Genomic DNA, 13,697 nt, shown 5'->3' on the forward strand with positions numbered 1-13,697 from the left:
TCTTCGCATGTTGCTGACTCCACCCTAACTTTTCTAGTATAAGAGCACAAAATCTAGAGGAGCTGAAAAGAAATCTCCTGAGACAGAGACACAGCCTGGAGAACCAGATGACAAAAAGTGTGTTCGTAGTGCAGGGAAGTTTTAAGAAACATGATACATGATTCATTCTCCCACATAAAGAGATTTGAACAACTGAAGTTGGGACTGTAACAGCTCAATGTCTTTCTCCCCCATCCATCTGCTCAAAGCCTCTCTGATTGCATGTTTGTGCAATTTCATGCTGTTGGGGTCTGATTTCACTTCCTAAAAATACTTCAACTGAAAGCTTGTTGTTAGTATCTGTGCATATTTTTTCGCACTTCTTCTAAAGCACTGTTTGTGTCCTGCCTTCTTAGACCCTATGAAAATGCTGAGTGTGAAACATCTTTAATCCCTGGCCTGCTTGCTTAATTTCTCAATGCACAGTGATTTTGTCTCACTGTGGTAGGGGAGAGAAGGTATCTTCTCCTTTTTGTCTCCTTATTCAACCTCTTAAAATACAGACATCATTTATAAAACCCTCCTGTATCATGTTGCTTCCTCCTTAAAGCTTCTCCCCCCCTGGAATGTATTTAATACTTTGGAAAAAATCTGAATAGTCATGGCTTGAGAATTAGAATTTTAAATCAAGCAGACTTGTGATATTAGAGCATTTCTGTTACCCTTTGCAGGTTTCAAGGCAGCTTATTCAACCTTACAGTCTCACCAGGAAGCTAATGGGAAAGCCTTACAGCAATCTTCACAGGAAAGTTTCCAAATGGCAAGTGTCACCTTTCCAGCTGTTAGATGAATGGGTTGCCCAAGGGCATTTATTTGGATGTGCAGCCCTTGTAAAATCTGGTTGCTGTGGTGCAAAATGCTGTAATTTGGCAATTTACTTCACCAGTGTTTGGACCTGGTAGAAATTTTAGTGACTGGAGGAGTTTGTTTTTAAAGCAGCTGTTTTGAGAAGGGTAAGAGAAGGATTGTGTTGCCCTACTGTTTATAGGGACAGGTGTGTGCAGGTGTGCCCTGCCTTTGTGCTCATGTGTGTGCACATGCATTCAGTTCACAGCTGAACTGTATTCTGGAAACTTCCAAAAGCAAATGAAGAAACACCCTTACACACCACCTTACTTTCTCTCTGCTGTGAGATTCTAAAGCAGGCAACCCTGCTGTGAACTGAGTGTTTGAATCAAGTACACATAAAAGTTTAAATAAATGCATTGATACTGTCTGTGTTTCAGTTAAGGAGTAGGTAGCCATTTCCAAAATCACCAACTATCGCGGCACCAGGATCTATAAACGATGCAGTCAGTCTTCATCAAAATAAAACTATTCCATAGGATTTCTCAACTAATCCAAGACAATGTCAAAGAGTGTAACTCAAACCCACCATCCTGACTGCTTGCAGAATGCAGTGTTTTAACAGCACGCTGCTTGTATCCCAACCTACTCCAGGCAAAAGGCTAAGCGAACAGATGGGGCTGATATGTGCCCTGAAACTCCAGTCACTGCAAGCTCTGGCACGTGGTCAAGTCAGGCGTGAGATCCAGACTCCAGGACTCTTCAGCAGAAATGCCTTATGTTCAATACTGAGAGTTATTTACAGAAGCTTCTTGGCTGCTCTTATGCTGGAAACTTTCCATCATTAGTTGCCTAAATATCTCCTGCCTCTTAACATATTCCTCCCACTATATGAGGCATAGGTTCATCTCAAAAATTGTTGCCTGCAGCTGTGTCAGGTTAGTTTCTATAAACATGACCGGTCAGAGCCTAACTAAGGATAGCTGTAGTAGAACCTGTTAGGAAATACAGTCAGTCTTCCTAGAACCGTTCCTTGCAAGACTTTAGAGATCCAAACAGAATCAGCCCAATTCATGCAACTTTCTGCTACTCACATTTTCTCACAATTCAACCTCTTTTGATATTCTGTGAATGACATAAAAATTTCAATTAAATAATCTTAGTGATTTATTTAGTTTGGACATTGTAAGCCTTTGCTTTTGTCTGACAGTGACTTTATGATCCTGTGCAGAAGCAATACAGGCTGCTGTTCTCTTCTAGGCCTCAGTTAACCATTCATTTCTTTTTGATCAGTGAATGGATTTAGTAGTATAATAGTTATATTCAGGGTAACTCACAATTACTGCAGGACTAACTTTTAATTTTCTGTGACTATCTTGAAAGCAAAGACAGTTACAGTATTTTCTTACTGGATGACTGTGCCAGTCTTAATGCTTCACTCCTGCTCTATTCATACACTTACCTGTGGGCTATTTTCCCATATATGATAGTCAAGCTACCGTCTTCTTCTCACTAAAATCCCTCTTTTAAAGTGACTTTTTTTTCTAAATCACAGTAAGTTTTTATTTATTTAAATCTATTTTCTTCTTTATTGTGACCTTCCAGGGTGGAAGTTTCTTTTATATTTTTCCTAGACTGAAATGTACATGATACATTTAGAGAATACAGATCTGGATCCCAACTGATACAAATTACACTTCACTAAGACATTATTCAAGATGAATTTTGAGCACATTACAGTGTTATTTTAAAACATGATTGTATATTTTCTATTTTTCCTTTACCTATGCTGTCAGAAAATATATGGGCTTTGTATCTGAACAGTATAGTGTTGCTTGTTTATCAAGATTGACCATTCTCATATATTCCTTGAGCATGCATGAATATACATTATTTCATAATCAAAACCAGAACCGAGAGGTTTCCAGGAAGCTTGAATTTGAAGCCATTAGTTATGTTGTCTGTTTCTTTTCAGGACAACTGCAGGGAAAAAAATTCATGTCCCTTTGTTTAGCTAGAACAACGTATGAAATGCTAGCACTCAGCAATAAGGCACCATTTGCAAAAAAGGTGAATTAAAGGCATGTTCAGGAAGCCTGGTAATTTAGTTGTTTGCCTCTGAATGAGCAGTATGTCTGTTACAGAAAGAGAAAGCCAGGAAGTAGCTTAGAAAATCTCTGTCAAAGTGAACAGAGCCCTGAGCAAACCTGCTGTAGCTGACTGCTTTGAACAAGGAGGTTGGACAAGGTATTCCCCAGGTATCCTTCCAACCACAACCATTCAGAGATTGTATGAAGTAATATAAACATATTTACCACAGTTAATTAATGGATAATTGGAGAGAGGATTGCAGAAGCAAGGGAGAAAATACATGTCTTAGGATCAGACTATAAAACGAATAATGCCAGAGTAGGATGGAAGTATTCAGGAAAACTCTTCCAGGCAGTAGAAGGCTCTCTGTGAAAAATAACAGTAATACAACTACTTGCTTTCACAGTCTGTCTTTGTTAAAGGCAAGAAAATGCAGTTAGACCATATCACTCTGGTTAGGAATTTTCTTTGTCTAAAGAAAATTAATGTCAAAAATTGTATTGGGTCTAAAGCTGAGTTCCTGTCTCTCAGGCCTGCACTGCAGCTCATGTGCTTTTGCCTTCAGGCCAGTCCTGGTTAGGGTAAGGTAGTGCCACTGCTTGCAATGTGCTGGGGATTTTTCACCACCCTGTTGTGGTCTCCAAAAAATTGTCATGATTGCAACAAGTACCTGCAATATTGTTAGCTCAGCTGGTTGGCATCAAATTAAGAGGAAGAATGGGTCACACTTTTTGTCCTCTACTTCTAAAAATCAAGGGAAGAGTTATTATAAATAAACTCTTGCCTGCAGGCTTTCTTTTCCTATTTGTTTGTTCAATGTCAGGGAAATCCTTCATTATAAAGATGATTTCACTTTCAGGAAGCTATACAACATTTTTGTTTGCCAAAAATTTTGCTTTGTAGAAAACAATGCATCAAGGTTTATAAAATATATTTATTTTATAAGCATTGTGCTGAAAAGAAAGAAACAGCAAAAAAATAGAGCAAATAAGGAAATGATAGGAAGGAGGGGAAGCAGGGAGATAAATCTCCAAAGATGTGTTGCCACTGACTACTGAACCTTCAGCTGCATCCTGCCTCTGTGTGTCCCTAGATACTTGGTTATTCCATTGAAACCTTTGGTATTTCTCCCCCTGCCGCCTCTGCTTGGGTCACTTCATCATTAGCAAACCATTAGGCACATTTTGTGGGGTCTGGGTGTGTGTGGGTGAAATTCTTTGTGGTTCTGAAGGGAAGGCAGGAAAGATGGGCCCCTGTATATGGTTTGGTAAGTGTCTTTAGACTGGTTTGAATGGTGGCATGCAGAAGGCAAGGCCTGTTCCTCCATGGATTATTTTCAACCATGTGCTTCAAGAGTCTGTCACTGCTTTGGTGCTTTTTTGTTATGTATAGGATGTATTTTCTATTTTATCATGGAAATGTCACTAAGAATCACTTTCAAGCAGCATTCATTTTAGGTAGGAACAACTTTTAGAGATTTAATTGTCCTACTTGGGCAAAGAAACAGTACAATGGAACTTGAGCTTCATGTTTGGCACTCTCTGCCTATTTGTGTACAGCAAATGACACTTACAGCTGTACAAGCTATGAGTAGTTTGTTATCAATCCTCAGACTGAAATGTATTCACAGAGAACATTTGAACAATTCTGAATGACAAAATAATTCAAAGTAGAAAATTTGGTTTATTGTGCACATGTACACAAAGAGTGAAGTTGACCAATTTTCCTTAAGTCTTTCTTTGATGTCATTCTTACAGAATGAAAATCAAAGAGTTTTTTGTAAGAGTTCAGTATATCAGTGTTGATTTCAGCAGATTTCTCCACTTTCAGATATGTAGGAGACAAAAGCTGGCATTTAAAAAATGCTTTAATTTGAATTGTGTGATCCAGGATTTTCTGGTTTGGCACTGCAAACAACATTTTGCAATTAAAATATTAATTAAGAAAAGCTAAAAAAAAAAAAAAAAAGGAAAATAAAAGTTAAAAAGACAAAATCAAACTTAAAGTGATAAAAAGACAATACTTTCTTTCATTTTTCCCTCCCTCTTTTTGTTATTTGCCAGTTAACAAAAGCTTTTGTGATGTAGAATGCCAGGCTGTTTGGTTTTTGAGGAACTCAGATTCTCCTGGTGTAGAAAAATAGCACTGTGGAGTATGACATGGAGAAAGCAGTGAGCACTCAGGAAGGAAGAAAAGAGTCATGTTTGGCTTTTTATAAAGTGTAACTGCATTGGCCTCCAGCTGGGAGAGGTCATGATGCTGAGGCGAGTTTGGTCCCAAGTGCTAGGGATCTTTAGAAATCAGCTTTTCTCAAAATGCCCACCATTAGCGACCCATTCATGTTTGCATCATTAGGCTGGGACAATTCCATGACTTTCAGTGCTTTAAGCCATCAGAAATTTTGGCCCCAAAATCTTTGTCTGAAGATTCAAAGATTTGGGGTCAGAATAGTATGAGTGGAATCCACACAATCCCAAAACCAAACAGGCGCAAACTCTCAGGTTTTAAGCCAGCCTAGGAAGCAAAAGGCACTAAAACAGACAAAAAAACTCCTCATCCCATCTGTGCTTATCAGTTTTCACAGGTAAAATTTGATTAAATAAGTTCCTTAAAAAAATCCAAATCCCCAAAAAGCAGCAATTCCTGAGTGGCTGAGGTTTTTATTCTGCTACAGAAAATCTTCTCCAAACTTCAAGTACTGGTTCTTTTTGTCCTGCTGAAAAAATCTTTTTAAAGATAGAAGAAACTGCTGTGCTCTTAGCTGTTACTTTAATTAGAGTGTAGGGCTTCTCTGTGTTGGAAGTTCCTGCTTTATTTCTTTGTGATTTTATTGAGTCAACCATTTGAGTGAACAAAGATTTAAATTCTACCCACGACAGACTGATTGGGATGCTGTTCAGTACTCATACATGGAAAAAGCTTTTCTCTCTACAATTTTTATATTATTAGATGCCACACAGCCACTGAATCCTTTTCAAATGAAAACAAAAGTGACTGTGGTGGCACAGCCATAGTGTGTATGATGTTTTTGATGGCAGTCAGACTCTAACTTTTTTCAGTCTTGAAAAACTATTCATAGTATATTCCTACTACTGCAATTAAATATAACCCAATTTAGTTTTTCATAGGTGTGCCATTGTGGAAGCTGTATAAAATCCTTCAAGGTGGAGCAAAAAGGTTCAGAATAAATGGAATCAGGGCTGAGTGATCCTCCATGTGATGCTTTCCCTCATTTTTTACAATTTCATATACTTTTTATAGATCAGCACCTGAGAAGAGGACTCAGAAAGGGTCCACCCGCATAGCCTGGGTTTTTGCAGTCTCACTGTTACTGACTGCTGTAGGGAGCAGAGGTGGCTCTTCAGAAAGGCTGAACAAACATTTGGACTGAACCAGGCTTATCAGTACAAGATATAAAGTAGCTGTTTCTTCATTATTTTGTTACTGTCATCCAGCTATTTCCAGCATAGCATAGTATTTCAGCATGAAGACTGTTTGGGCTGAAGATGTTACATAGGTGAGTGTTTGCATGTTTTGCTGATTTGTAAGTCTGAACACAAAATAGAATATTTAAACTTTGGGTTATTATATATTAATTATTCCCTTATAAAGACTTGTAATAAATTGTATAAAAATAGAAAAATCTGTGGTTTAGTGTTGTTTTTTTGTTTGTTTTTTTTTTTTTACAGTCTTTATATGGTGTTGCAGTTTCTACAGTTCCAGAGCTACCTCTCTTCTACACTCCTATAGATTTAGTGGATATCAGTGTAGAAATGGCTGGACTGACTTTTCCAAATCCTTTTGGCCTTGCCAGTGCAACCCCTGCTACTAGTTCTCCAATGATTCGAAGAGCATTTGAAGCTGGATGGGGCTTTGCTGTCACTAAAACATTCTCCCTGGATAAGGTGAGGAAATATTTTAATGTGTATTTTGCATGTAACCACGTCTTTGTATAATTGAAAAATCTTAATCTTTGGGGAATGGCTCTGTTACAGCCAACTGGCATAAAGATAGCAGGGAAGGGTATGATACATTGTGTAGTTCAACTCTTCTGTGAGCTTTCCATGGTGCACTGACACAATTTCTGGTTCTGTTTGTTGTTACATTCTGTCCTTTTATTGCCCCAACTTTTAATATTAGTCAATTATTAAGTGAAAAAAATCCATTTTTTAAATACTGCAGTGAAAATGTTTTCTGTGAAGGGTCAGAATGTAAAGGGAATGAGTAACAGCTTTGTCACATAGCTCATGAAAGGCAGATTCTGTGCCAGAGGCTGCCAAGATAAGCCATTGAGCTGGAGGTGCAGTTGCAATGTGATAATGTGGCTGCAAGGAGGAGGCTGGGTGGGTAGTGGAACAGATAGATGGAGGCAACATAAAACCAAGCCTATGGAGAGAAGAGCACAGTGACATCAACCTTCAGTAACATGTAGTGGAGGAGGAAGGAGTTAGAATTAAGTCTTGAAGGCTATAGCTCAGTGTGGCAACTTAAAAAAGGCGTTTGGTGTAGTTTTAAGTGTGTAGTTGCTTGTTTGAATTCAGGAGAATTGCCAAGTTCTTGTTGCTACATTCAAAAAGGTGAAGTGAGACTGAGCAAGAAGTTTAGACATTGAAAGAAAATAACAGCTCTGATAAACAGATCACAGAGAAAAGAAACAGGTTTTGTGCTGATATGGTTTGACTTATGGAGAGAGGAAGAAAAGCAAAGGTGAATCCTTGAACACAGGCCTGAGTAACAGTGTGAGTAGCAATGTATTGTTAACCAGTAACAAACACTAGTGTGGGCTGAAAAAAGCTTTTTAATTTAATTTGGATACTAGGGCCTTTTATTCTTGGTTTAGAGTGGGGATGTGCAAGGGTACTGATGGATGGAGCAAAAGAGAAAAGGTGAATTTGTTTCTCTGCCACCTTTCCATTGGTAAGCACCATAGGTGAATTAACTATAGTGGGTGCCCCTCTAGTATAAGGAAGGACAAAATGCTAAGGACAAAATGCTGTATTGCTGCAGAATACTGTAAAGTATGTCAGGCTGGATTCTGCTGCCACTTACACCTGAAATAGCCCTGAGGAAGTACGTGTTTGTCTAGATTGCAGTGAGATTCCAATCTACTTCACGGGGCTTCTTATTAAAACACTTTTTAGGACATAAATGTCATTCAGTTGTTTTTACAACTGACTTACATGTATAACATACCATCAGCTGTAATTATTCAGTGCCTAGGCTACAGGCAACCCATAGCAAGTACTGAGACTTATTTTTTTATCAGTTTTATTGCTGGTATGCTGGCAGTCCTGCCAGACTGCACATTGATTACTGTGCATCTCGAGAGCTAAACAGACACAGGCTGTGTTCCAGCTTGGGTGGGAGTTCAGGAGGAAAGACATGCATGTTGTAGGAAGTGATGTTGGTGCTATACTAAGCAGCAGACTCTGAGTCATTTCTGAAATGGCGACTGTGAAGTGTTCCGCTGGATGCCATGCTCTGGAGGTGTGACTCACATGAAGATCTTTCGAGATTTTTTTAAAATATTTGTTGCAATAAGATATTGCAGGTATTATTTAAGTAAATACAGTCAGAAAAGTGCTATCCAGTGAGTTCTAGTTCAATGATTATTATTTCTGCTTAAGCTTCCTTCTAATATGCAGCAGGAAGCATTACTCTGTGCCTAAACTCTTGAATTGTATCTAGAACAGTGTCCCACCCAAGTGCTGCCTAGGATTTCTGTTATTGTATTCTTCCTAGTACTGCACTTCCCACAGGTGTATTTGTAGCATGATTTGAGGTGCTTGGCTGAGAAGTGCTGCAGAAGCAAAATTGCTTTTATTTATCAGAGTAACATGGTACTTAATACTTCAAAAAAACCTATTTCAAATGGGAAGAAAAGCTCAGTAAAGTACAGCAGTGCTTCTGTGAACTGAATATTCTGGAAAGACGGCTCTTGTTAACTTACTGCTAGAACAAGTTGTTGGTGTAGAGTTTGGAATATTATAGGTTGCCATAATGTGCTAACTTTTTTTTTTTTTTTTTTTTTAAACTTCTGATTATGTATACATAAATCTTGTGCAGGGAGCAGAATGCTCGCTTGGGCTGTGGTACCAACAGTGGGGATTTCACACTGAGCTGTCCTGCCCAGTCAAAGCAAGCTACACAGCAGGATCAAGAGCAAAGATTTCCTGATCTAAGCCTTTGGAGCTGTTGGGAGGAGGAGCAGCTCCCCAGACAGTGCAGTTCCCAAGAGTGGAAGAGCTTCTGGGAAGGGAGAGAGCTTGCTAGACACAGTTTTTGGCAGCTGAAGCTTTTCCACTTCAGCCTTGATTGTATGTGGTGCAAGAAGGATTCAGTGTTCTTCCCTCATCTCCTCATTTTATCTGTCTTGGTAAGGCTTAATTGATGGGCTTCCTTCTGATTTGCCAAGCATGACCTGACTGTGCAGCCATGGGGAATTTAGCAGCAGCAGAAATTCCCCCTTTTCCAAAACCAATGACTGAATTTGTCACTGTGTTCAGACACTGATAGGGGAAACCAGTGAATTCCCTGTTTACCATGGGCATCCTTTGGCACTTCAGCAAAAGTGACTGATGCAGGCTAAATATGAGTGACATATAGGCGGTGAAAAGCATATACAGCCCAATCACAAATTTCCATACATTAACTACAGTGTGATGGAATAAGGTCAGAGAGAAAAACATGATAAATCTTGGAGGAAGGGGATCCAAGGACAGGGATAGAAAGGACTCAGGCTGGAGAGCTGTAATTCTCATAAGACACAGGATTTATTTCATATGAGCTACTTCTCCTTTTCTCTCTTTCATCATCTAGCACAGAAAGCTCTTCTAAAACACAAGGCCAGGGATCCCTGCAGCCCATGAGAGGCCCTACTGCCTTGCACAGAGGAGCTGCTGGGTAGCAGTTCAGCCTCTGGACCGTAATTTACTCCCTTAGTCTTTCTAATCCTCATGTGTCATGGCCTCACCTTGAAAGCTTCACATGCTGCCCAGAGGGAGTTAGCACAGAGCACACTGTTTCCTGCCGTGCTCCCTCCCTTTCTAAACACCCACTCACACCTTGCTCATAATTGTCTTCATGACAACCTTTTGTAGCATTTTCTGTTTGTAGGGTGAGCATTTCCACTGCGAGTGATTCAGCAAAGTTTGTTCTTGCATGCTAGCGTACTACTGTTGAAACCTACAAAAAGCTAACGTAAGAAATAGCTGAAATTCCTTCTAATTATAGTGTTGAGCAAATATTAATCGTAGGGGACTGTACCTGTATGTGTCTGTTGCTATCTGTGAGGGAGATAGTGACTTGTAGAATTTTATTTACTAAATTAAACATCTTTGCACAGCTGCTTTAGTATCAACTAGATTTGATTTCTTCCAGAAAAGAGAGTAACTGCTTTTGAAATGGGCAATCACTAGGAAAGACAAATGGTAGCAGAATAGAAGTGTCCCTTCACACACCTTTTTCTACATTCATGTCTTCCCTTTTTGACTGTAGGATCAATAGCTCATTGCTCTGTTGGTTCAAACAGTATTTCTGTCTTGTTCAGATAACTGTATGCAGCAACATATTATTTGTAAATTCTGTTTGCAAGGTACTGAAGGGAAATGGGGGAGCTCCATATCAGAGCCCACAATAACTGTATACCAATTTCTACCTATTTTAGAGCTGAAATGAACAGAAAACTACATGCAGAATGACAGATTCTGCGTTAATTAGACACATAACTGTGAGTGGGAGGGTTTTAGGAGAAGTGTTATGCAGAGCTGGTTTATTTACTAAGAATTTATTAGTGAGTATTGTTTAGAACACAAAATTTGCATTGAAACCTGTAATCAGAAAGTTTGTATAAACATAGTATCAAAATAAGTCAAAGGTTATATGAGGTGTGTACGTCCCTATGCCGTATTCACTACCATAGTGAGGAGTTTCTAGCAGAAATTAGGGTTTTATCAGCTGAATTCAGGCTTTGTTGTTCTCTCACTGCATTGTACAGGCTGTTTAGAAAGATGAAAAAACAACTGAGTTAGCAGAAATGTTTGCTTTGATTTTTAGATGCTTCCTTCACTTCTAAAATTTAATTCTGATTAATCAGATACATCTGTCTTTATTTTGTTGTGACATGCATTGATTTGTGATGCTGTCGCTTTCAATAATGCAGAAACAGTTGCCTTTATTATGAGAACCAGCAGAAATCACATGCAGACTTACTTCATTTTTAATCTTTAATTTTTTTCATTACGTATGGAGCAAGTTGTGTGGATGATTTTAAAAACAAAATTACAATTAAAACTAGATTAGATTTGATCTAAACCATAGCAGAGGAAACTTTCTAGCCATAATATATGTTTATGCAGTTTACAGATGTAGATTTACAACACATTTTCAGAACCATTTCTAAATAAAAATGATTGCTAGCAGAGAATTAATTAATTTGCCCAGTATATATTGCATTTCTATGTGCTGTTATTACAATATACATATTCAGGCTCCAGCTAGTTCTCTCTCTGTACATTTGCACTGTGTGCACCTCGCTTCATAATTGAAGGTGGTAAAAAAATCATGGTACAATGATGCATTGTTTTCCATAACATTAGTATTTCACAGAAGTGAATCTGTATTACAAAATGTATATTTTTGTATGATATTACAGCGTAGTAATTTAGATTAAACTAGTTATAATTTATGGTGCCAAGCCAAAAAGCTATTTAAGATGCATTAAAATGCAGAACCATGACATTTGAAATTCTGATGTTCTTAATATGACAAAGGTTATTCTATGGAGTTTTGCTATAATATGAAATATTAATATTTCACAATACAGTTTTGATGAAGTACAATTTGCCTAGCTTGCATATGATAAAGAAATTAAATGCTTACCAAGGGAGTTCAGTGAGAATTAGAGCCCCGCCTGAACATCTGCTTGAAATGTTATTATCCTGTCCTACTGACAGCATCGCTCTCTCATTGTTTTTCAAGATTGACAGCTGAATATTGTACTGATTTCTGCAGCAAATATGTCTAGGTGAACTTTGTTTGGTTTTTAGGAATTTAGAACATGCTTTTGATTTCCATCCTATAATTTTTTTTTATACTCTTGACATTTGTAGATGCCAGATTGAGGTCTAGTATGCTGTAGCAAAGATAGACCATTGACTTGCAACGAAATGCCAGTTGATATCTCAGTAAACAGAAATATTACTATTCTTTATTGTGTGGTCTGTATGAAAGCTGTATGGGCTTTCTTTGGGGAGACAAATGATCAGATTGTTAATGTCAAATATAAAAGGGACTGTTTGCCTTTCTACTAAACAGCATTAGACAACTTTTATTAACTACATTTTTTGAAGAGAAAAATCAGCATTTTATGGGATTCCTTGGCACACAACACTCTTAAGTTAAATTATTTTCTTGTTTTACAAGTTTAAAATTATTATTATTGGTTTTAGTATTCTTAGGAGCTCTTTATGTCCTTTATTTTGTTCAGTATTTCTGAAAGAATTTTAATAAGAAATACCTTTACTGTTCGATAATTTTGGTAGTTTTAGATCAGTGCATAAAATCAACAAAGTTTATCAGGAGAGGTAAAAGGCTATGCTAGAGAAGTGCTATAGAGTGTAATTATTATCTTTTAAAATGCTGTAGTTATGCAATTTTATTTTTATACAGAAAATGTGTTATTTAGCTACTAAAAAGGAACAAATAATTCTGTGAATCCACATAAGTAGCAGGGAAACAGACTTTCCTCATTTTTCCCCTGAAAAAAAGTATTTCTCTGATATGTTCAACTTAAGGACCAGATCTCATCTCTCTACTTGGTTTTACCCTATCTCTGACCCCATTTAAAGAAGGCTGGAGGCTTCTTTGTATATAAATAACTTCAAAAGCTTCAAAACTGCTGTCTGAGGCACTTGAAGGGACTGCATTTAACCATTCTTTTTCCTCAGTCCATACAGTGGGTGATGTAGGGGTTTGGCATATCTTCACCCTGGGAGAATCCATCTGGAGGGATGGAGCACAGCTCGAACACTGCGAGAGACCCAAGATCCCAGGACTGAGAGCTTTAAGCAAGTCATTATTGATAAGCCAGGGCCTTTCCTACCACAGCTGAAGTCTGCACCAGGTAGATGCCCACCTTCACCTGATGCAGATGTGCATCTTGACACCAGTGAATATGCAAGTGAGGCACCTTGAGATATTTAAAAATCTGGTTTTGCCATCAGTAGTTCTGATTGTTTTGGCCAATTAATATTTTTGAATGCTGAACGTAACAAACTGAAATTTTAAAGCAGGAGTTTAACAACAAGCCATAAAAAGTTTCTCTCTCTCTCTGTTGATTGTATTTACTACTTTAGAAATGAAAAACTTCTTACAAGTTCGTGATAAAAAATTAAACCTCTGAGGAAATGTTTAGTCCCACTCTTCCTGTAGCATTAAATATCACAGAAATGCTGCACTTCATCTGCAGTGGGAGTCTCTTTTCTGCACGGAGTCTCTCATGGAGAAGTCTGTTATCTCAAGGCGTGGAGCACAATGTGACAATTCATCAGTGGAAGACAGAGGGATCTGTCATGCAGGGGTGTAGCACATTGAGTCAGTAAGCCTCATCTGTGCTAAAGGACAGATTTTTACAAACAGAGGATCAGCAGTTTTCTTCCCATGTTATCACTTTTTCTGCCATTCACCCTCAAGGAGCGGAGTGAGCATGGCTGTAATTTTCATGCCTTATTCCTTGAGCTCGTGGTGGAAGTTGCACAAAGTTGCACAAAGTCTAAGCTTAC

At 38.2% G+C, this 13,697-nt stretch overlaps 1 protein-coding gene across 6 annotated transcripts in view; it reads left to right on the forward strand.

The window, feature by feature from the left end:
* The window catches only part of DPYD (dihydropyrimidine dehydrogenase), a 347,633-nt gene that overhangs the window by 179,428 nt on the left and 154,508 nt on the right, over nt 1-13,697 (forward strand). For all 6 annotated transcript variants that reach the window (XM_086842923.1, XM_086842920.1, XM_086842919.1 and 3 more), the window contains exon 13: nt 6,606-6,821. In XM_086842923.1, coding sequence (XP_086699049.1) covers nt 6,606-6,821 — 216 coding nt within the window. The remainder of the gene's footprint in view (nt 1-6,605; nt 6,822-13,697) is intronic.

Source organism: Cyanistes caeruleus, chromosome 9, assembly GCF_971803275.1.
Source record: "Cyanistes caeruleus chromosome 9, bCyaCae1.hap1.1, whole genome shotgun sequence".
NCBI lineage: Eukaryota > Metazoa > Chordata > Aves > Passeriformes > Paridae > Cyanistes > Cyanistes caeruleus.